At 36.3% G+C, this 24,571-nt stretch overlaps 2 protein-coding genes across 2 annotated transcripts; one reads left to right on the forward strand and one right to left on the reverse strand.

Moving 5' to 3' along the window:
* Nucleotides 1-1,041: 1,041 nt before the first annotated feature.
* On the reverse strand, nucleotides 1,042-6,086 carry LOC107764239 (cold-responsive protein kinase 1). The gene is made up of 7 exons (XM_016582795.2): nucleotides 5,784-6,086; nucleotides 4,890-5,078; nucleotides 4,680-4,810; nucleotides 4,208-4,421; nucleotides 3,490-3,721; nucleotides 1,882-2,032; nucleotides 1,042-1,794 (listed from the first exon to the last, which is right to left on the reverse strand). Exons 1-7 carry the CDS (start codon nucleotides 5,806-5,808, stop codon nucleotides 1,486-1,488), a joined length of 1,251 nt encoding a protein of 416 aa, XP_016438281.1. The 5' UTR covers nucleotides 5,809-6,086; the 3' UTR covers nucleotides 1,042-1,485.
* A 2,342-nt stretch (nucleotides 6,087-8,428) lies between these two features.
* On the forward strand, nucleotides 8,429-11,687 carry LOC142178867 (putative pentatricopeptide repeat-containing protein At3g15130). Its single transcript, XM_075248644.1, has one exon. The coding sequence runs from the start codon at nucleotides 8,829-8,831 to the stop codon at nucleotides 10,908-10,910; it is 2,082 nt and encodes a 693-aa protein (XP_075104745.1). The 5' UTR covers nucleotides 8,429-8,828; the 3' UTR covers nucleotides 10,911-11,687.
* The last annotated feature ends 12,884 nt before the right edge of the window (nucleotides 11,688-24,571 follow it).

Here is a 24,571-nt window from a genome sequence, read left to right on the forward strand (position 1 = left end):
GTTACTTTTCATAGCTACCAAGAATTTTCAATTTACCCATCATAGTTATACTAAATACATAGAGTTATTTCACTATATCAATATTTTTCCTCAACCCTCTCTCTTCTCCCTCAACTCTCTCTGTCCTTTTTTCCTCTCTCTTCGTCCTTGGCAAGACCGCCGTCCAACTCCGTCGTCACCGGTCACCTTCTCCGATGGAGCTCTGTCGGAGCCCAACCAAACATCCACCTCTCTCTCTCTCCTCTCATCTCCACCGTCAGATCCGGATATGAAAATCACGAAATCGCATGTCGGAGCCCAACCAAACATCCGCCTCTCTCTTTCTTTCTCTCTCTCTCTCCTCTCATCTCCACCGTCAGATCCGGATATGAAAATCACGAAGTCGCAATGGGTTCATTATCGGTGGCGAAAACAATGAAGGGGAAGATCGGAGGCATCACCAGATATGGATCTAACGGAGATGCCGAGATTCATGGGTTCTTCTTCTTTCTTTGTATCTCACATTTGAGTGTATTCGTCTGACCAGATTTTGGTAGATACAATGTGATAGTGTATTCTCAATTTGGCTGAATTTTTGTTCTGTCTCCATTTTTAGTTTTAATACAATATAATGTATATAATATTTGGCTTGGCCAGAAGACTCCATCTACGACGAACTTTCTTCTCTTCTTTGCTATTGAGTCACATACAATAATACAAATACATTGTATTTTATATAAATAAACTCAAATTTGAGAAATGTAAAAGTAGCTACGAATGAATACAGTGAATAGAATATAGCCGAATATCACTGTATTTTTTATTTTTTGTTGTTTGAATACAGTCAAATTGAATAGAGTAAAATTGAATAAAATGTAAAATAATTAAGAATGAATATAATCGAATTGAATACAGTGTATACAACCGAATTGAATACAGCGGCATACACCCTATTTTTTTGATTTTTGTTGTTTGAATACAACTGAATTCAATATAATGAAATTGAATACGATGTAAAATATAACGACATACATCACATGACAAACAATTAGTAGCTACGAAATGTAGTTAGCTAAATTATAGCTATGCCCGGCAATAAGCCTTCAAACAATAGTCATTTCTGTAAAACGACATCTTATTCGTTTCCTTCTACTATTTTGATTGAACCAAAAATAGGTAAATGATATTCCTTTTCCCTTTCTCTCCTTATTTTACTAGATGTTATTCCTTTCCTTGCTCTTATTCTTCTGAAACAAAGTGCAACTTCCTCATCAAGAAATTACGTTCACGATGCAGTTTCAATCACCAAAAGCACTTTGCAATCATGTTAACTAATACACTCAAACTATAATTCCTCATCCCTGCAGAAAATTAGAAAAAGCAACCTTGGTTGTTTTTTATTTCTACATATATATGTACAAATACTATTGACAACACACAGAAGATAAAAAGAATCAGGATCAACCATATTCAATGATTTAGCTTCCCGTGGAGGCGTACAGCACCCTACTTTGAAGGTGAATCACTCTGCAGAGGAGAAGGGAAACCATCTGTTATGGTATCCCAAGAAAGCTTCTTGTCGTTCCTTCTCTTTCGATTTAAGAAAGCTGGTCTAGTTGGTGTTTCAACTATTGCAACATTGCGTATCAACATTGCAACAATCTCAGACATCGGTGGTCTTGAATTTGCATGCGGCTGAAGACATAAGAAAGCCACATATATTGTTTGCATGACATCCTTTTCCACAATGCCATCTTCCCGCATCTTGGGATCAACTAGATCAATTAATCTTGACCTTTCGTATAGCTTCCATGCCTGCACTTGAACAATCAATGTCAAACACACAACCTTTTCTGTTTCATCAAAAGATAACGAAACATAAGTTAAATTTTGACAGCCTACATATTCGGGGAGATATTGCATTTCTGAAGGCAAAGAAAGATCTGTATTCTTCCGGCAACTGATAATTTCTAGGACAAGAACACCAAAACTGTATATATCAGCCTTTTCAGTCAGTTCTCCTCTAATGGCATATTCAGGAGCTGTATAGCCTCTGCACAGGCAAAAATATACCAAGATGACATAAAATCTCCCAATCCTTAAACGAAATTTGTTGATGCATGTCTATAAATTTATGCTTAAAGAGTTCATGAAATGAAAAGTACCATTCTCTGGACAATATAGTAATATAGCAACATTCATAACCTTATCAGAAGATTTCTCAAAATAAATTCTCCATTCTTCATGTATAATAGTATCATACTTATAGCTGGAACTGCTAAATTCAATTCTCCGAAGACGTGAAAGAAAACATATCGAAGAGGATCAAAATGTAAAAGCGACGCTTGATTAACAGCACAGTATAATCATTTGTGATATGGAGCAACTAGGAGTTGAATTTAGAGGAGTAATCTACGAGATTTATATCTGGCCACTAGACCACACCCTTGAGTGCAAAACACTTAGTAAGTTTTCAGATTTCTTTATTTTGTGGAAGAAAGCATGATAATAGCCCATGAACCTACTTTGATAAGATGAAGTTGGTTCATTAGAGTACTTCGTCATAGGGATACAGCTTTCTGTAAATAAAATCCGTAAGTCATCAAGCTATCTCCTTTTGTTGCACCCTCCTCCCTGTATTTGCTCACTATCTTAATATGCTACAGTTGCATTAGTCTCTGTCCCTGTTCTAAGTAGTCTAGTAGTTTTTATGGAAGGTGTGTTATAAAAATGTCTTGTTGATTCCTAAAATTCAAGGAGTTTGAGGGTTTTTTGAAGGAATTGATTTGGAGATATGGGAAGAGGAGGTTGTGGAGATTACATGGTGTTAATTTGGAGGTGTTTGGAGATGGTCCGCCGCCGGTGGGTGATTTCCGGCGGCAGCGGCGGAGAGAGAGAGAGAGAGAGAGAGAGAGAGAGAGAGAGAGAGAGAGAGAGAGAGAGAGAGAGAGAGAGAGAGAGAGAGAGAGAGAGAGAGAGAGAGAGAGTATGTAACTTGCAATTGTAAATCTGTCAACCCGTGACCTGTGACTTAAACACCTGACCGATACTATTGCAAAGAACAACCTCATTTCCATCTTACAAAAATTGTCGTTGATAAATTCACACGAAAGAATATGTTTTTCTTGGGAAAACTATTCTTTAATTCATTTTCACAGTATTCAGATGGGCATTGTAGGCAGCATATGGTAGCAGAGAAGACAAGAAGGTGGTGATGGGGAACTGATAATATTGCTTACATATTGGTAGGAAAAAAGTGGTATACAGTAAGAATTGAGATCCTGGTAAAAGACAATCACTTCCAGGCCTATAATTATAAGCGATAATTCTTTTTCCCTATGCAATATTTTCCTAGGAGAACAATATCTAACCATCTAAGACCACGCAGTAGGAAATGATATATTAGGAAAGTTCCTTAGTCATACCAAACACACCCTTTCCAAACAGCTTCTATGTTAAAGGTGTTATTTTGAGATAGCATAATAGACTATTGAAGTGAGAAACACGTACAAGGTTCCAGCAAATGCAGTGCTGAGATATGCTTGATCTTCAGGGAAAAACCTTGCTAGGCCAAAATCTCCAATTCTTGGTTGGAATTTGTCATCCAACAGAATATTGCTGGCTTTGATGTCCCTGTGGACAATTCTAATGTGTGAATCCTCATGAAGATACTGTAATCCTCGTGCGATCCCTAAAATTATCTGGTGCCGAGCTTTCCAGTTAAGGAATATATTACTCTTTCCTGTGAAAAGCAAGAACTAGTACAGTTATGGTACCCAATATCGAGAGATGTACAATCTGTATCTCAAAGTTGAAGTATTAATCCTCAAAAGTGTAGGAGACAACTAGCAAAAAAGATTCGGCTCTAGAAACAAAAGTAGTGAAAACTTTTCAGGTCAAAGCACACAGAACTCACTTTTTTCATAAATGAAAGCAAGGGTCTACAATCTATCATTCAATCTTGAACCCAAATAAGATGTAATAATACTCCATGAGAAGCAGCACAACAATGAATATAATATGACGATATCATTCAAGGGTACAAACATATGGTTTTCAAGAGTGATACAGATGCATAAAGGTGAAAAAACAATGACATTCTGATTTCTTATATTCACTACTTCTCAATCCGTTTGGCTCCTTTGTTTCTGAAAGCTATCTGAGTTCACAACTCAAAAAGTAATAACTTATAACAAGCTCAATAGGAAAGAGAAACACAATGGAGTACCATATAATATTTGGTCCAAGCTCCTATTCTTCATGTATTCATAGACGAGCAGCCTCTGAGCCCCATCTGAGCAACAGCCGAGAAGGCGGACCAGATTCTTGTGCTGTATGCTTGTTATTAGCCGCACCTCTGCAAGGAACTCCCGTTCCCCTTGCTGTGATTTGTCAACAGACAGCTTCTTGACAGCAATCAACTGCCCATCTCCTAGCTTCCCCTACGCAAAACAGTACCTTATTTAGATTATCATGTATATAGGTATAGTATTGAACACCCAGTAAGCTTATCATTTTAGGATTTTAGACTCATTTTTTAAAGTGTTTAGACACATTAACCTTAGATGCTGTCTCATATCTCAAGATCTCATAACAGAGCCAAGGCCCTAAAGGGTCTTTCATGCATAATTATAACTTTATCCATGTAAGAAACAGTGTAATCAGCTTTAACACAAAAAAAGGCTGCAGAAAACTAATACCAAGAAAACCGGACCAAATCCACCACTTCCAAGTAGGTTATTTGAATGAAAATTCTTCGTGGCCTTCTTCAATGTATGGAAGTTAAAGTAGCTTATTGTACGAAGATGTACACTAAGGGCATCACTCGTCCCTGTAACATTTGAAGAAAAGGATTTAGTACTATTTCATTCCGAACAACTATAATAAAATTAAAGGAGCATCAGTGAAACCTTGAGGCTTAGCTGTGCGACCAATCAAAGCTCGCAGTTTTCCTGGTTTGAAAAACTTGCATAGGATGAGAATGAGAACAACCAGGATTATAAGAATAACGAGGCTTCCAAGAAAAAAGAACAAGCCCGAGTAAGGCTGCTTCGATGCAGAGTTCTGCAACAGACGTCTTGATGGTAATGGAGATATCACTGTATCCGCAAAGGACAATTCAATCTTAAGCGGCATAGAATTATATGTCAAAGCTTAAGAAAGCTAGACAATGCAATTGCATATATTATGCCAAGCTAAACATAAGGATTCAAACACCTGACACTTGTAAGAATGCTGTCTATTAAATTGAACTGCACTCCTAAAATCCTTTTAAGTAGAAAGCAATATATAAATTTGGAAAACACAAATATTCGTTATATAACACCTGACACTGTAATTCTTAGGTTCTTAGTTAAAAATATGTGCATTCTATTTTTATGATGTGCTTCTTATTAATAAACATTAGTATAACATTGATTTTCTTCCCACCAAAGTAGAAGGAGAACTATAAGGTTTCAGGTTCAAATCTCAGCTTAGGCAAAAAAACAGTCTGATTTTTTCCTATCTGACTGCCTAAGCCTCGGCGGGTAGATTAATTGAGCGAAAGCTGGCCCGGATACCACCGTCCTCATAAAAAACAACAACAACAGCAACGATCCAGTAAAATACTACAAAGTGGGGTCTGAGGAGTATAGTACGTACTCAGACCTTACCCCTACCCGATGGTGCAGATGGTGGCAGAGAGGCTGTTTCCGATCAGGAAATATGTATCACTAAATCTAGCACCCAAATGAAAACAAATGCAGAAAAAAAAGTGAGCATGACAACTTTTCATTCAATAAAGAGAAGCCAGAAACCCAAACCTTCAACATATGATAAACAGGGCATAGCTCCACCAATATATCTGTGAAACAGTTAAAGCTTTTGGGGCTGTTCTTCTGTTTCTGAGAATGTTTCTTCTTTTTCCAAGATTAAGGAAGGGAGATATTGACAGAGAAGAAAGATACATAGGAAGAATCGAAGAGCTTGGTGCTGTCGGAAAATCCAGAGTTGCCAGCACAACATCAAGACAAAAAAGAATTACTAGTATTAGTTGTCTTGTTGTTTGAGTCTTGGTTACAGAGGACGGCAGAATTAGAAAATGATACTGTGATTCGCTTACACCAATGCTGTTTCTGCAGTTAGCCCAATGTTCTATGGACAGTTTTTCGAATAAAATATCTTACTACTAAATTTTTTATTTTATTTTTTAAACGATTGAAATTTTACTTGTTCAAATCATTTACTAGTAAAATATTATTATCGGAGAAATTATCTAATTATTTGAAAACGGGAGAAAATATGAAGTTCCTTGTAATACTATTTTGTCATATAACATTGTATATTAAAATTTAAATCATGTGAGTCGGAAGATCATATTAGTGGATTAACATTGTGTAATAATTTAATCTAATTCCTAGTGGAGAAATATTAAATCATACTACTAAAATTTTAAAATACAGTAGAACGTCTCTAAATTAATATTATCGGACCATAAAATATTATTATTTCATAGAGGTATTATTTAATCGATAAATTAATATTTATTAATTTAAAGCGTGTTTTCGATATTCAATGAAGGTTAATTTTGATTAGATCAAAATCATGGTATCTTACTAATTTATGTATTAAATTTATTGAATTAATATACAAAATAAATTAATTATACATAAAGTACAATGTATGATTTATGATTCGTTGTAATATTTTTTATTTACTAAATGATTCATTGTAATGTTCATTGTTTCATAATAATCAAATATTATTCATTATATTTTTACTAAAAACATTCAATGTATGATGATGAGAGAATAAACTATATAAGCAACAACAACAACGGCCGAGTATGATACCACAAGTGGAGTCTGGGGAATATAGAAAATTTCTATATAAGCAATATAGAAAATTTCTTCAAACCGAACCCAACAATGGCTTCTCATCTAAAAGGTGTCACAAAATCAACAATAACATATCAAATACGTAAAGTACTATGTGAGTATTCATTCCATCGGAGAAAACAATGTTGATGATGAAGTTGAAGACGATAAATACCTTTGGAACCAGTTACGCGTAGGGAAGCATTTATCGCGTCTAGAACTCTTCATAATTTTTTGGTGCAGTTCGAGAAGACAACACCGAAACTTTTGGATGCAATGAGAAAAGTTAGAGATGAGCTTCAACTAGATTTAAATTTTAAGAAAAAACAAAATACTAGAATCATGTTTCACTAAATTGTCGTAGATATTTTTGTAATTTAAAGAATTATTAATTTATAATATTAATGGACCATATATTTATATAGGGGACTTCCGAAAATATATTATCTTATTATTTTATTGAAATCGGTAATTTTTTCCATTGGCCCAAGTTGGGACACGAGAAAAAATATTGTCTTAGAGAATTTATTAATTTACCGAGTATTAATTTAGAGAGGTTCTACTGTAGTTTCTTTTTGCGAACATGTAAGTTGGAAGACTACGAGCTCCTAATAAAATTAGAACAGAACACATTTATAGGATAAAGTATAATGGAAAAAATCAGACAGAAGTCACTAATAATACAAGCAATAAGTCGCATATGCAAAATGCATTTTATAAGCCGCATTTGTTGACTGCGGTTTCTGTTCGCTTAAAACATTCCTCAGTTTTTACCCCATTTTTTATTTTCATTTTGTATTTCCTTATTAGTTACTTATAAATTTTCTTTTTTATTTATCCAAAAATAAAGGTTTTTTTTTCTATTTAGAGCAATGAATTATTCTTTAATGTAGCATGATATATATTTATTATAGTCCAACAAAATTCAGGTGATAAAGCATTACTGAGTACACATATGCATCAAAGTAGTTAAGTTACACTTCTTTGTCCGGAAGAGTTAGGATTTGGAAGTGAAAATTTACGGTATGTAACTATTACAGGAGTTAGAAATGTGAATATAAATAGTATTAAATGAGACTTCGAAAATGCGCCTTATAAATCACTATATATGAATGCGAATTCTAAATTGGAATCCATGCGTGACTTATAAATGAAATCCGATTTATAAATCACAATACATGAATCCAACCTATCGCAATAGATGAATGTGAACTATAAATAGGAACAGGAGAATGTGATTTATAAAATGCATGACGTGAACGCTATACATGAATGCGCCTTATTAATTGCAATCAACGTGACTTACAAATCGCGATCAGCTAATGCGACCTATACATCGCAATCAATTAATGCGACTTATACATCGCAGTCAGACTTATACATCGCAATCAGTTAATACGACCTATACATCGCAATCAACGAATGCGATTTATACTCAATCAATTAATGCGACTTATACATCGCACTTAACGAGTACGACTTATAAATCTCAATCATGTGACTTACAACTCGCAATCATGAATGCGACTACGAATGCAACATGTAAAACATTATTACGTGAATTTAAATTATAAACCGCAATATGTGAATGCTACAAATGTACGACAAATCCGTGCAATTGACAAATATAAATTTGCGACAGTATAAACATTCTGCCTATCGCATTCCTACGCGATTTATGCTCCGAAGAAATTTGAACAGTCTGTATTTGTCAACTAAATGAAAAGTAGAATAAAAGTTCGAAATTTATAAGTCGCCGAAGAAATTAGAACAGTCTGTATTTGATTCCTATTTCATTGAATAGCTAAACTTGGAATGACAATTTCCTGAGTTTCCAATGAGATGACAAATATTTGGACTTTTTTTTTAGTGTGCACCGGGTAAACCGCCACTATATAATAGGCTACAAACCGACTGGGCCGTCCCGAAGGAGATTTGAAGGTTTATGTTGGTCATTTGAGTAATAAAATGCTATAGCTCTCTGATAAGAATATGCAGCAAGGTACGATTGTAGTAATGAAGGAAAGGCAAAAGTTGGCTGAACTTCTAAGAAATTGTTCTAAGAATTTGATTTTGGATGTGGGAAAGCAAGTTCATGGAGCTGTATTGAGGATGGGTTATGCATTTGATTTGATGATAAACAATGATCTCATTGGCATGTATGGGAAATGCAGCAGAATTAAATTGGCACGCTCAGTGTTTGACAAAATGCTTGAAAGAAATGTGGTTTCTTGGACAGCTTTGATGTGTGGGTATTTACAACGGGGTAATGCTCAAGAATCCTTGTTACTTCTCTCTCGTATGGTTTGTGCCAATGTAAGACCCAATGAATTTACTTTATCGACTAATTTAAAGGCGTGTGGTTCTATTGGTGCTCTGGAAAATGGACGACAGATTCATGGGTTGTGCGGTAAAAGTGGGTTTGAAAAGTATCCAGTTGTGGGCAATTCAATTATTGATATGTACTCAAGATGTGGGAAAATTGGTGAGGCTGAAAATATGTTTCATGAAATGCCTGAAAGGAGTCTTATAACTTGGAATGTAATGATAGCAGGGTACGCGACTGGAGGATTTGGTGATAAGTCTTTGTTTCTGTTCAAACAAATGCAAGAACAAGGAGAAATACCAGATGAGTTTACGTTTGCAAGCACATTGAAGGCGTGCAGTGGTTTTAAGGCAGTCCGTGAAGGAAGCCAAATTCATGGCTTTTTGATAACAAGGGGATTCCTTGTTTCTAGCCAGAAAGTTATTGCCGGCGCGCTTATTGATTTGTATGTCAAATCAGGCAACTTGTTTGAAGCGCAGAAGTTGTTTAGTCAACTTGAACAGAAAAGTGTAATATCATGGACGACGCTGATGGTAGGAAATGCTCAAGAAGGCAAACTACCAGAAGCAATGGACCTGTTCAAGCAGCTCAGGGAAAGTAGCATCGAATTCGATGGGTTTGTGCTGTCAAGCATGATGGGTATCTTTGCTGATTTTGCTCTTGTTGAGCTTGGGAAACAATTGCATTGCTGTGCAGTAAAAGTACCAGCAGGTTTAGACATATCAGTATTGAACTCAGTCATTGATATGTATCTCAAATGTGGCTTAATAGAGGAAGCTGAAGCACTTTTTGATGGTATGCCACATAAAAATGTGATTTCCTGGACAGTTATGATTACAGGGTATGGGAAGTATGGTCTTGGCTTAGAAGCAGTTGGATTATTCAAGAAAATGCATATGGATAATGTTGAGCCTGATGAAGTTTCCTACTTAGCTCTGCTCACAGCTTGTAGTCATTCAGGGCTAGTTCAAGAAAGTGAAGAATACTTTTCAAAACTATGCAATTCTAATCGTTTAAAACCTTCAGTGGAGCATTATGCTTGCATGGTTGACATCCTAGGTCGAGCAGGACGCTTGAAAGAAGCTAAAGTTGTGATAGAGAACATGCCGCTAAAACCAAATGTCGGCATTTGGCAGACACTGCTTAGTGCATGTAGAGTGCACAAGAATGTTGAAATAGGAAGAGAAGTTGGGGAGATTCTCTTGAAATTAGATGGCAATAATCCTGTGAATTATGTTTTGATGTCAAACATTTTTGCTGATGCATGCCGGTGGGAAGAATGTGAGGGATTAAGAGGACTGGTGAAAGCAAAAGGTTTAAAGAAAGAAGCAGGACAAAGTTGGGTGGAGATTGACAAGAAAATGCACTTTTTCTTCAATAGAGATGAGACACACCCACTTACAAAAGCTATCCATGAGTTTTTGTATAGGATGGAGAAGAAAATGAAAGATGAATTTGGTTACACACGAGAAGCAAGCTTTTCATTACACGATGTTGAAGAAGAAACGAAGGATGAGAGCCTGAGATTTCACAGCGAGAAATTGGCAATTGGTTTGGCGCTGCTTTCGGGTGGGGATGAAATTGAGGGGAAGCCTATTCGTGTTTTTAAAAACTTGAGAGTTTGTGGAGATTGTCATGAGTACATCAAGGGTTTGTCAAAGATTTTCAAGAAAATACTTCTAGTCAGAGATGCCAATAGGTTCCATAAGTTTGAGAATGGAGCATGTTCCTGCAGAGACTATTGGTGATAGTATATTTGTCATGAGCACATCAAGGGTATGTTCAAGCATCTCAGGGAAAGTAGCATCGAATAGTATATTTGAGGAATGGAACATGTTCCATAAGGACTTGCAGAGGATGCCCTCATTTTGGATTTTTACCATGGATTCAGCTTTAAACCTTTGGTTTTGTTGTGCAAACTAGGAGTATAATGAAGGGTACAGCAGGTGGTGCACCTAGGAGGAAATGCAGTCTTCTAGTTTGTCACTATGTGGAGATGGACACACTATTGGAACTTGGAAGTATGCTTGGCAAACCCGATTTGGTGAATTATGTGAAGAACTTCAATAGGAGCCAAATTAACATATTCCGAAATTTATAATGCTGGGAGGAGAAATCATTTCAGTTTTTCATAGAGTGGAAATCAGGGCACTTCAAATGTGGTGAAGCCTACAAATCCACCTATTTTTTAGAATCAAGAAAGGATATCCCACTATCTCCACAAGTTGACAAGAATCCATCTTCGGAATATGTCCTCAAAGAGTTCGTAGTAGAGATGTTTCCATTCATGGTAAAGACAGAGGTATACATGGCAAAGACATACTCTGCCATACAAAGTCATATTGCCTCCATTTGTATCTTGGAGCCAGGTTAGGCAAATTGTCACGCAAATTGTCACGCCCCCAACTGAGGTGGGACGTGATTGGCACTCAACCCTTACCACTCGTTGAGTGAACTCTGTGCTAATTGTATCAAAACTTCAGATTCAATAGCAACCAACCTAATGCACTTAAATATTCATTCTACTCAAGTCGTAGTTCTTAACGGACTGATAAAATAATCAATAAAGGATAAATCCTAAAATATCTTAATACTAACCCACTAACAAGTCACGAGCCTCTAGAATTTGATAAAACTGAAATACATAGCTTGCAGGGCATTCCTCGAAAATAAAATAAACATCTAAAAAGAAATAATAGTATGAAAAGAGTCCGCTACCGCTGGGATGAATCAACGGAGTCTGTAAACTAAATCCGGAATATCTCCTCTAGCCACGTGCCTTGTTACCTGCATCCGCAATACCTGCCACACGATGTAGCAGGCCCAAACGGGCTAAGTATCACCAAAGGATACCCAGTAAGTCTCATAGGCTACCTCCTAAAATGCGGAGCGAGACCTTCTGGGAAAAATATGAAAGAAAACGGATATACCGAAAATCTTATAAATCATATAAAATTTTATAAGCAAGTAATGAATTGTAAGTTGATACTATAAGCTGAACTGTAATCCAAAACTGTACATTTTCTGAAAATCGGTGCACGTAGTGGCCCTGCGTACGTGAGCATCTGGGAACATGTACGGGGGAGTGTCGGCCTATCTCCCCAACAAACAGTTGGCACCTGCAAGCGTAGGGTAACTAACCCTGGCATCATGACACTTACGCTGGGGGAGGTTGGCCACTTCTCCCTACTAAATGATCACATTGATGCATGAATTAATGTTGAAACTGAGTACTTAACTGAATATAAATATCACAAACAAATACATGTAATGACTGGCAATACAAATGAGCATGTATTTCTGTCACATATTTCATTGTACTGAATGAAGTGAACGTAGTATTTGGATCGCAAGAAGACATGGCTTAGATTTATTAAACACATGGAGTACAGGGGTTCTGATGGAATTTTCTACTAGGAGAATAAGCCTCAACTCACCTTAAATCTAGCTCAGTTTCGACTTCACGTATTCTCCAAACACTCCGATTCACAAATTTTCAATCTACATGAAATAATCAAGTTCAATTTACATCAGTGCGTGCTCAAAGAATAGACCTTTATTTACGATTCTCTTGTCCAAGGGAAATATCCCATTGACAGTGATTATCGTCCTAACACACTAATACTAACTTGGATTAGTTCTTCCAAATATTATACTTAGAATCCTTTCCTGGTTAATTGGACTAAGAACCAACATCAGACTAATTGCATTCAAAGTACATCAAAGGTGAAAATATTTGTTCACTGACATTCCTATCCAATCCCTAATTAACTTATTCCAAACTAACACAATGCCCCAAATAAAGAACAAAACTTTAAATTACTCTGAACCTTGCTAATACGGAGTAAACTAAGAGTACTCACTTCCAATACTAATCAAACTATTTGATCTTTTTGAGATTTTCTAAATCAAGTAGGCATATACTAATGGTAGATAAATAATGGTAGGAAAATAAAAATAAACTAAAAATGTTAAAGAAAGACAAGAAAGTGGAGTTTACCGTAGTAGCTTGTTATTCCAATCTGTTTCTCTTTCGTTGCTATAGGTGTTAGCAAAAAAAGGGATTTTTTTTCTCTGCTTCTTGCCCCTTTTACTCTCGTTGGTTACTAACTAAGGAAGACCAATGCATATAGCTTTGAAACTCTTCTAATCAAATACGTTCCTATGTAGTTTTATTGGGCTTTGGCCCAGTTTATCTTATTTGTTTTTTTTTTCAATTTTAATCCTATGTACATATTTAATTATTTTTAAATACCTTATTTAGACTGTGTATGTCCTTATACCTTTCGGGCACCTTAATTATGTTATTAAACCTGTATTATCAAAGTTTTATGCTAGAAAATTATGGGGCTTTATATTCTCCCCTGCTTTAGGAATATTCGTCCCCGAATGTTGTGTCGCAATTGTCCTTTAGTCTAAAAGAAAGATCTTAGGACCCCAAAATTTGTCTAACTCCAAAAATTTCCAAATAGTTCGGCAGAATTTCCTCTGTAACTGGAGCTATCCAAAATTTTCAACCTATCCAAACAACCCAACAATAATATTTTCGCACCTCCAGCTGCTGAATCTAATAAAATACATTATCAAGGCATACCAATATACCCGCTAAAGCTGCTTTACATCACTATAAGTACAAACACCCATAACTTACCAAAAAAATTATTTTAAAGCATTAAATAAATTATGTACCTGAATGTCAAATAAATAGAGATACTTTTTCTTCATGGCTTCTTCTGGCTCCCACGTAGCTTCCTCAGCTGAATGGTTGCTCCATATTACTTTTACCAAAGCAACATCTTTGGTTCGAAGTCTACGAACCTGCTTGTCTATTATAGCTATAGGGACCTCCTCATATGACAGAGTATCATCATCAAACTCTATGTCCTGCCTATCAATTACATGACTCGAGTCGTGAAAGTACTTTTTCAGCATGGACACATGAAAAATTAGATGTACTGAAGATAACACAGGAGGTAAAGCTAGACGATACGCCACACGCCCATTCCTTTCAAGAATTGGAGAAGGCCCTATATATTTCGGACTAAGCTTCCCTTTTCTACCAAACCTCATGATGCCCTTCATTGGAGACACCTTTAAAAATACATAGTCACCCACTTTGAACTCAAGATCGCGGCGTCTTATATCTGCGTATGACCTTTGTCGGCTTTGAGCTATTTTAAGTCGTTCCTGAATTAGTTTCACTTTTCTCAAGGCATCTTGTACTATGTCTGGCCCAATAAGCTTCGTTTCACCTATCTCAAACCATCCTATAGGCGAACGACACCTCTTACCGTATAGTGTTTTGAATAGGGCCATCTGAATACTTGCTTGATAACTGTTATTATATGCGAACTCAATTAAAGGCAGATGATCATCCCAGTTTCCTTTAAAATCGAGAAACATGCTCGTAACATATCTTCTAAGGTCTGAATTGTCCTCTCGGCCTGCCCATCCGTTTGAGGGTGAAAGGTTGTACTTAGATTAATTCGGGTACCGAGACCTTCCTGAAAACTTTTCCAGAACTGGGCAGTAAACTGAGCACCCCTGTCAGAAATAATGGACTCAGGAGAACCATGCAATTGAACAATTTCTTTTATGTATAATGTTGCATACTGGGGTACTGTGTAAGTTGTTTTGACTGGCAAAAAGTGAGTTGACTTAGTGAGTCGGTCTACTATGACCCAAATAGAGTCATGTTTCTTAAAAGTTTGTGGCAAGCCAACCATGAAATCCATATTTATTCGTTCTCATTTCCATTCTGATATTTCAATGACTTGAGCTAAGCTACCTGGTCTCTGATGTTCATCTTTTACTTGCTGACAGTTTAGGCACTGCGATACAAAATCTGCAATATCTCGCTTCATATTATCCCACCAATAAATATCTTTCAAATCATGATACATTTTAGTAGAACCTGGGTGTATTGAGTATTTGGAGCTATGAGCTTCTATCATAATTACTCTGCGAAGATCATCTACATTAAACACACATAAGCGACCATTAAGTCTCATCACACCATTCTCATCAAGTGAAAAATTCTTAATCTTGCCACTAAGGACACTTTCCTTGAGCTTAAACAAGCTAGCATCATCGAATTGTTTGGTTTTAACTTGCTCTACTAAAGTAGACTTAGCACCCATACTTGCTATCAACCTTCCATCATACTTCTCATCAAGACGAACCCCTTGGATAGCTATTTGTTGAGCTTCCGTTACTATTGGACGTTCAACCACAGACAACCTGGCCAACCTCCCCATAGATCTTCTGCTTAGAGCATCAGCAACCACATTCGCTTTGCCCGGAAATAAAAGATATTGCAATCATAATCCTTAAGCAATTCCAACCACCTACGTTGTCTCAGGTTCAACTCTTTCTGCTTGAATATATACTGTAAACTTTTATGATATGTATAAATGTCACATTGCTCTCCATAAAGGTAGTGATGCTATATTTTTATAGCAAAAATAACTGCCGCTAGCTCAAGATCGTGGGTAGGATAGTTTCTCTCATGCTTCTTTAACTGCCTAGAAGCATAAGCAATTACCTTGTCATTCTGCATAAGAACACATCCTACCCCTACTCTGGAAGCATCATAATATATCACAATCTACCTGTAGGGCTGGGTAGAGTCATGATTGGGGCTATAGTCAACCTGTTCTTGAGTTCTTGAAAACTTTTCTCACAAGCTTCAGACCATTAAAACTTCACATCTTTGTGAGTTAACTTTGTCAATGGGGCAGCTAGTGAAGAGAACCCTTCTACAAAACGACGGTAGTAACCTGCCAATCCCAAAAAATTGCGAATCTCTATAGGGGTCGTCAGCCTAGGCCAATTTTTAACTACTTCTATTTTTATGGATCTACTCTAATGCCCTCTCTCGAGATTACGTGTCCCAAAAATGTAACTGTATCGAGCCAAAATTCACATTTGGAGAATTTGGCATAAAGCTGACACTCCTTGAGTATTTGCAGAACTGTTCTCAAATGATTCTCATGCTCTTTTTGGCTACGGGAATATACCAGAATATCATCGATAAATGCTATAACAAATGCATCTAAGAAAGGATTGAAGACTCTATTCATTAAGTCCATAAAAGTTGCTGGTGCATTGGTCAACCCAAAGGACATTACTAAAAATTCATAGTGACCATACCAAGTCCTGAAAGCTGTTTTCGGGATGTCTGCTTCTTTTATTTTCAACTAATGGTATCCCGACCTTAGATCTATTTTTGAGAAATACCTAGCACCTTGTAACTGATCAAATTAGCCATCTATCCTAGGCAGTGGATATTTGTTTTTGATAATAACCTTATTCAACTGGCGGTAATCTATACACATCCGTATGGAACCATCTTTTTTCTTCACGAACAACACTGGAGCACCAGAGGGTGAAATACTAGGTCGAATAAAACCCTTATCTAAGAGGTCTTGTAACTGTTTCTTAAGTTCAGTTAGCTTAGCTGGAGCCATTCTATAAGGAGGAATCGAGATTGGCTGAGTTCCTGGAAATGTGTCTATGCTAAACTCAATCTCCCTATCTGGTGGTATCCCTAGGAGATCATCCGGGAACACCTCTGGAAACTCTTTCACAATCTGTACTGATTCAAGCATTGGGGATTCGACTTTCATATCTCGCACATGTGCTAGATATGCCAAACACCCGCCGCTCACTAGTTTTCTAGCCTTAAGGTAAGAAATAGACTTACCCACAGACGTACCCCCTTCACCTCTAATTATAACTGGATCTTCCCCAATAAATGAGAATTTAACTGTCTTCGCGTGGCAATCAACTATAGCATGACACGAAGATAACCAGTCCATGCCAGCTATGATGTCAAAGTCAACCATATCTAATAAGTTCAAATCGGCTGATGTTTCCCGGCCCTGAACTGTGATGGTGCAATTTTTGAATATATATTCAACTTTAACAGATTCCCCTATGGGTGTGGAAACCTCAAACGGAACCCCTAATTGTTCTGATGCTTTTTCAAACTCGACACAAAAATAAGGAAACACATAGGAGAAAGTTGAACCAAGATCAACCAATACATACGCAGGGCGACCACAAATTGAGAGAATACCTGTAATAACTTTGTTAGATGCCTCCGCATTCTGCCTGTCTAGAACTGTATAGAATCTGGCTGGTCCGCCTCCTCCCTGAGCTCCACCTCTATTGGCACCACGCCTAGTCTGAGTAATAGGTTCCCGAATATGAGGAGGTGCAATTGCAGAATTACCTATGGACGTTGCCTGAGAAGTTGGAGCCTTCCCTGGAGCTTGTCCAAGCCATGGACAGTCTTTCTTAATATGACCTGGATCATGGCAGTGGAAACAACCTTTATCACCCAAAAGGCATTTCCCTGGATGTCTTTTGTTGCACGAAGAACATATAGGATAGGAGAACCGAGGTTGAACTTGACTGGTTGCAATGGACCCCTGATAGGTCTGACCCTTACTTTGTTGGCCATGTGTGAGTGGAGCTGGATAAGGAGACGAGTGAGCTGTTGATTGAATGTGAGCTGAATGATTCGTGTTCTTACCCCCAACTGAAAGTTCACTATAACTACCTATTGTTCTAGCCTTCTTATTATTATCTCTAGCTTCCATGGCAATTTTATCAAAAGCCTCCTTACGCGTAGCAATATTAACAACCTGAAGATAAGTCTTGTCATCCTGATGTGAAGTCATATCTTTTGCCATATGTGGATTCAAGCCTTCAATGAACCTTCTCACTTTTTCTCTCTCTCTGTTGGTATCAAATTAGGTGCATACTCTGCCAAGTTTGTAAATTCCATCTTATATTCAGTCATTGATATGGTACCTTGTTTAAGATGTTCGAACTGACATCAGAGCTAATCTATCCGACTGTTAGGCAAAAACTTGGCCCTGAAAGCTTCTTTGAACTGTGGCCAAGTAAGTGGTGGTAATGTAGAATCTCTGGCCTTCTTGTAAGCTCTCCATCATTTTCCTACTGCTCCCTTCAATCGAAACCCAATCAACTCTGTGGCTTGTGTTTCAAGACAACCCAAAGAAACAAACATTTCCTCTATCTCTTCCAAAAATAACATTGGTTCATTTGGCTTGTCTGTACCATTATAAGTAGGAGGTTTTAATCTCAGAAAGGCATGTGCATCAATTTTTCCTGTTGGTAACTGCACCAGCTGGGCAATATTTGCAGGGACAACTGGTGGTGGTACCTCGAGTGGAGCTTGAAAATCATCTTCTATAATCTCTTCATCCGAATCATAAGGGTCTTGAGGAGGAGCATGAATAGGTGCAGCCCGACCACCAGCAGGAGGGGCTAGGGACTCCAAAAAGTCCAAAATTCTGGCAATTCGATCATCGTGCTGTTATGGTTGATTTGCCCTGAGTGGGTTATGAGGGGGTGTGATTTCCACCTGGTCATTATCAGCCTACTGAGGTGGAGCCTATGTCTGTCCAGTGGCCCTACAACGAGCCTGATTACCTATGACATTTCTACCTCTACCCCTAGCATTCTGACCTTGACCACGATCTCTACCTCTTCCACGTCCTCTAACTGTAGCTGGTGCCATTGGTGCAGTATGCACCTCTGCTGGTGCTTCTTGATGATTACCAGCTGCTATATCAACATTGTTAGTATAAGATGATGAAGTTGATCTTGTTCTAACCATTTTGTTCTGAAACGAGGGATAAAAGGATTGTTAGAATTCTGAAATGTTTAGCTCTAACGTACAATGTAAGAGTCAAAGAAAGAAATGTTTTCCTAACATGTCCTGCAGCCTCCCAAATATAAGTATTATGCACAACATACCCATAAATGAGACTTTACTAGACACGACTCATGACTCTCTATGACTTCTCAAACCTGGCTGCTCTGATACCACCTTGTCACGCCCCCAACTGAGGTGGGACGTGATAGGCACTCCACCCTTACCACTCGTTGAGTGAACCCTGTGCTAATTGTATCAAAACTTTAGATTCAATAGCAACCAACCTAATGCGCTTAAATATTCATTCTACTCAAGTTGCAGTTCTTAAACGGACTGATAAAATAATCAATAAAGGATAAATCCTAAAATATCTTAATACTAACCCACAAACAAGTCATGAGCCTCTAGACTTTGACAAAACTGAAATACATAGCCTGCAGGGCATTCCCCGAAAATAAAATAAACATCTAAAAAGAAATAACAGTATGAAAAGAGTCCGCTACCACTGGGATGAATCAACGGAGTCTGTAAACTAAATCCGAAATATCTTCTCTAGTCACGTGCCTCGTTACCTGCGTCCTCAATACTTGCCACACGACGTAGCAGACCCAAACGGGCTAAGTATCACCAAAGGATACCCAGTAAGTCTCATAGGCTACCTTTTAAAAAGGCAGAGCGAGACCTTCTGGGAAAAATATGAAAGAAAACAGGCATACCGAAAATCTTATAAATCATATAAAATTTTATAAGCAAGTAATCAATTGTAAGCTGATACTATAAGCTGAACTATAAGCCAAAACTGAACATTTTCTGAAAATCGGTACACGTAGTAGCCCTGCTTACGTGAACATCTGGGAACACGTATGGGGGAGTGTCGGCCTATCTCCCCAACAAACAATTGGCACCTGCAAGCGTGGGGTAACTAACCCTGGCATCATGGCACTCACGCTGGGGGAGGTTGGCCACTTCTCCCTACTAAATGATCATATTAATGCATGAATTAATGTTGAAACTGAATACTTAACTGAATATAAATATCACAAACAAATACATGTAATGACTGGCAATACAAATGAGCATGTATTTCTGTCACATGTTTCATCGTACTGAATAAGAATGAAGTGAAAGTAATATTTGGATCGCAAGAAGACATGGCTTAGATTTATTGAACACATGTACAGGGGTTCTAATGGAATTTTCTATTGGGAGAGTAAGCCTCAACTCACCTTAAATCTAGCTCAGCTTCGACTTCACGTATCCTCCAAACACTCCCGATTCACAAATTTTCAATTTACATGAAATAATCAAGTTCAATTTACATTAGTGCGTGCTCAAAGAATATACCTTTATTTATGATTCTCTTGTCCAAGGGAAATATCCCATTGGCAGTGATTATCATCCTAACAAACTAATACTAACTTAGATTAGTTCTTCCAAATATTATACTTAGAATCCTTTCCTGGTTAATTGGACTAAGAACCAACTATCAGACTAATTGCATTCAGAGTACCTCAAAGGTGAAAATATTTATTCACTAACATTCATATCCAATCCCTAGTTAACTTATTCCAAACTAACACAATGCCCCATATAAAGAACAAAACTTTAAATTATTTTGAACCTTGCTAATGCGGAGTAAACTAAGAGTACTCTCCTCCAATACTAATCAAACTATTTGATTTTTTTGTGATTTTCTAAATCAAGTAGGCATATACTAATGGTGGATAAATAATGGTAGGAAAAGAAAAATAAACTAAAAATGTTAAAGAAAGACAAGAAAGTGGAGTTTACCGTAGTAGCTTGTTATTTCAATCTGTTTCTCTTTCGTTGCTATATGTGTTAGCAAAAAAAAGGGATTTTTTCTCTGTTTCTTGCCCCTTTTACTCTCGTTGGTTATTGACTAAGGAAGACCAATGCATATAGCTTTGAAACCCTTCTAATCAAATAAGTTCCTATGTAGTCTTATTGGGCTTTGGCCCAGTTTATCTTATTTGTTTTTTTTTCAATTTTAATCCTATGTACATATTTAAATATTTTTAAATACCTTATTTAGAATGTGTATGTCCTTATACCTTTCGGGCACCTTAATTATATTACTAAACCTGAATTATCAAAAATTTAAGCTAAAAAATTATGGGGCTTTACACAAATAGCCGTACAATCAGTATCCATCCATTTGGGGCACTTTCTGGTAATTCTGAGGCAAATCCAAGAAATGATGGCAAGGGAAATGTCATCTTGCTAAAACTGGAAAGGAATTAGAAGGAGCCAATGTTAAGAAGTTTTTTTGAGAATGAGGTTGAGAAGAAAAAGAAGAGTGACAAAAGAAGAAGGAAGACTATTAGAAAATGAGTCAGTGGAATCTAGGGATAAACTAAGCGACCAACATTACATTTCCCTCAAAGGTTTCAAAAGCAGAAACATGATAGGTTGTTTCAAATTATTGCACTTGAAATAGCTGCATATAAACATCATGTTGGTTGAAGCATATCTTGAAATAGCCGCATATGTCTGGATATGTAGCTTTAAATGAATTTGAAACATGAGTGGCATTGATGAAAGAATGCTGAGTTTCTTATGGTAAGTAGCAACCCCATGCCCCTCTGCATCTATTTTATGTAAAGTTTTTGTCTCATTTTTATTTTAGTTTCTTATTATTGGACGCATGAGTGTAACCTGTTCATGTCATTCAACTTCTTTAAGTTACATCATCATATAAATAATAATGACAAAAAAGAACAAAAAATACAAATTAAATAAGAGAAACTTTTTCTCTAGGCTACCTTAAACTTGTCTTTCTTTATTTTATTTTTCAAATTTTAAAATTTTTATTTTTAACTTTTTTATTGTCTTTTTACCAGTGCAAAGAATCTTTTGAAGGAGTTGAAATGGTGGATTCTGTTATCAAATTCATGATTCAAATAAAATGTAAGATTATACTTTCATTACACAAAAGAATAGTATTAAAGCATAATTGGTAAATCTGTCTGTATATAAAGTTAAAAAAAAGGAGTGCATATAACGATCTCCTAAAGAAAAGAAAAAAATGGATATTAAATTAGCTCAACTTACTAGATAAGAGAAAGAGAGGCAGGGAACGAATTCTTTGACGAGAAACTACACAACCAAAATAATGAAACTTAAAGTTTTATACACTAACGATGTCCATATTTACACAATCAAATCACTTGTAATGTATTTATTTACATATAAATATTTGTGATAGCATTAATTGGTAATCTAATAAAATTGTAACTTGCTATAATATACTACGATGATCATATAATTATTTTTTACACTGTCACTGTATTTAACTGAAATCCTAATAACAGGGGAATTTCCACACAAGTTCATCCTAATGCTGCACTGCGGGTCGGGCCCGAGCCTAATTGGGCTTAATGGGCCGAGCTTAACGGGTCCGAGCTTAGAGGTTCTGGGCTCTGGCGGTCCCGGGCCTGGCGGTCTCGGGCTTCATGGGCTCAACGAGTGAGACCAGCCCATGACGGGCCTAAGCTCATATGGTCCTGGGCTTAGCGGGCCTAGCGGGCTTTTTTTTTGTTTTTTTTGTTTAAGGCAATATCTTGTAAACCATATCATGACTATATAAAATAGTAAAACACTAAATTGTCATGCATAATAAATTAATAACAAAGTACAACATGAAGCATATATATATATAGTATACTAGTATAGAATGTTATGTATATATATTTCATTGTATATTTTCTTGTAGTATATATTGTATGTTATGTATATATATTCCCTTATATATTTTCTTGTAGTATATATTGTATGTTATGTATATATTCTCTTATATATTTTCTTGTAGTATATATATTGTATGTTATGTATATATATTCCCTTATATATTTTCTTGTAGTATATATTGTATGTTATGGATATATATAGTATAGCTTATATATTTTCTTGTAGTATATATTGTATAGTATACTAGTATAGAATGTTATGTATATATATTTCATTGTATATTTTCTTGTAGTATATATTGTATGTTATGTATATATATTCCCTTATATATTTTCTTGTAGTATATATTGTATGTTATGTATATATTCTCTTATATATTTTCTTGTAGTATATATATTGTATGTTATGTATATATATTCCCTTATATATTTTCTTGTAGTATATATTGTATGTTATGGATATATATAGTATAGCTTATATATTTTCTTGTATTATATATTGTATCTTATGTATATATATTATAGCTTATATATTTTCTTGTAGTATATATTGTATGTTATATATATATTATAGCTTATAAATAATTCCAAGTTAAAGACAAAAAAATATTGCAACAAGATATTCAAGGGCATGTCTTATAATTTTTATTACGAAAAATGGCATATCTTTCTTAGTCTTCCTTCCCCCAATGAAATGAGCACAACAAGGTACTAATACCACCATTAAAAGGAAAAAAATCTAAAAGAAGATGTGCCAAAGCACAAGTTACATCATAATCTACATTGTATCTCTAAAAAATCTCATAAATCCTTCAAGGTTCGGATGAGGTTGCGTTGGTGGTGATGGAAAAGAAGCTTGTTCATCACCACTTCCGGGCGAAAGCAGAATCCTCCGCAAGTTCCGCCATCATTTCTTCATAAGCTTCATCTATCGCCGGTTGTGATTCCGCAATTCCAAAGTTTCTTCTTTCCGAGCGGATCCAATCTCTGAATAGTACTGATTTTTCCAAGCTCTCCCTCATAGACGCTCTATGATCACCTATTTGAAGTCTTGCTTGACTGAAAGCGCTCTCTGATGCAACAGTTGAAGCTTGAATAGATAAAATATCCCGAGCCATCCTTGCAAGAATCGTAAAAGGTTTTTCCCTTGCCTTCCACCATTCCAAAAGATCAAAAGAGCCGTCTGGATTCTCCTTTTCAAGTCCCTGAGACAAATAAACTTGAAGCTCATTTAGATGTGAAGTTTCATCATAATTATCACCTTGAGAACCCCTGAACTCCGTCCAAGATTTAAGAGCTTTTAAGCCCGCAGCTCTTTTAGACGATTGTGAACTAGACGAAGTAGGGGTTGGAATATTTGGCCTAGCATGCTCTAAGGCAAGTTGATAAGCATTATAAATTGTTTGAGCATTAATTTTAATTGAGGCTTTTGCATCTGCAAGAGTAGCAAGTTCCTCATTTGAAAAATCTAAAGCCTTATAATTATTTGAATACCAAAAATGAGGACCTCCCAATTTCATTGTAGGATTTAACATTGCAGCAAGACCATAAATAGGAGGGATAGGAAAAAAATATTTTTTTAACTTTTGTTTCATTTCATTTATAGCAAGTTGATAAATTTCTCCACCCTTCGAAAATTCAACAAACAAATCAGATAGTGCTGCAATATAAACTAAACAGTTTGAAATTGTAGGATAATATTGCCCAGAAAATGCATTTGTAGCAATTTGAAAATGTTCTAAAAAATCTAAAAGAATTTTAGCATTCGTCCAATATTGAGTAGTAAGCATTTCATCATCATCATACTCACCACCTACCCGAGCATTAAACATTGCATTAATTGGGTTTCTATATTCATATGCAACTACTAAACTTTCGTACATATAATTCCATCTAGTCGGGCAAGGTTTAGGAACCTTTCTTTCTCTATGGCCATATTCATCACATTTTTAAAATATTCTCTTAGTCTACTTCTACGGTTTGAATAAAAAAGCCAATTAAGAGCCATTCT

Source organism: Nicotiana tabacum, unplaced genomic scaffold (assembly GCF_000715075.1).
Source record: "Nicotiana tabacum cultivar K326 unplaced genomic scaffold, ASM71507v2 Un00007, whole genome shotgun sequence".
Classification (NCBI taxonomy): Eukaryota; Viridiplantae; Streptophyta; class Magnoliopsida; order Solanales; family Solanaceae; genus Nicotiana; species Nicotiana tabacum.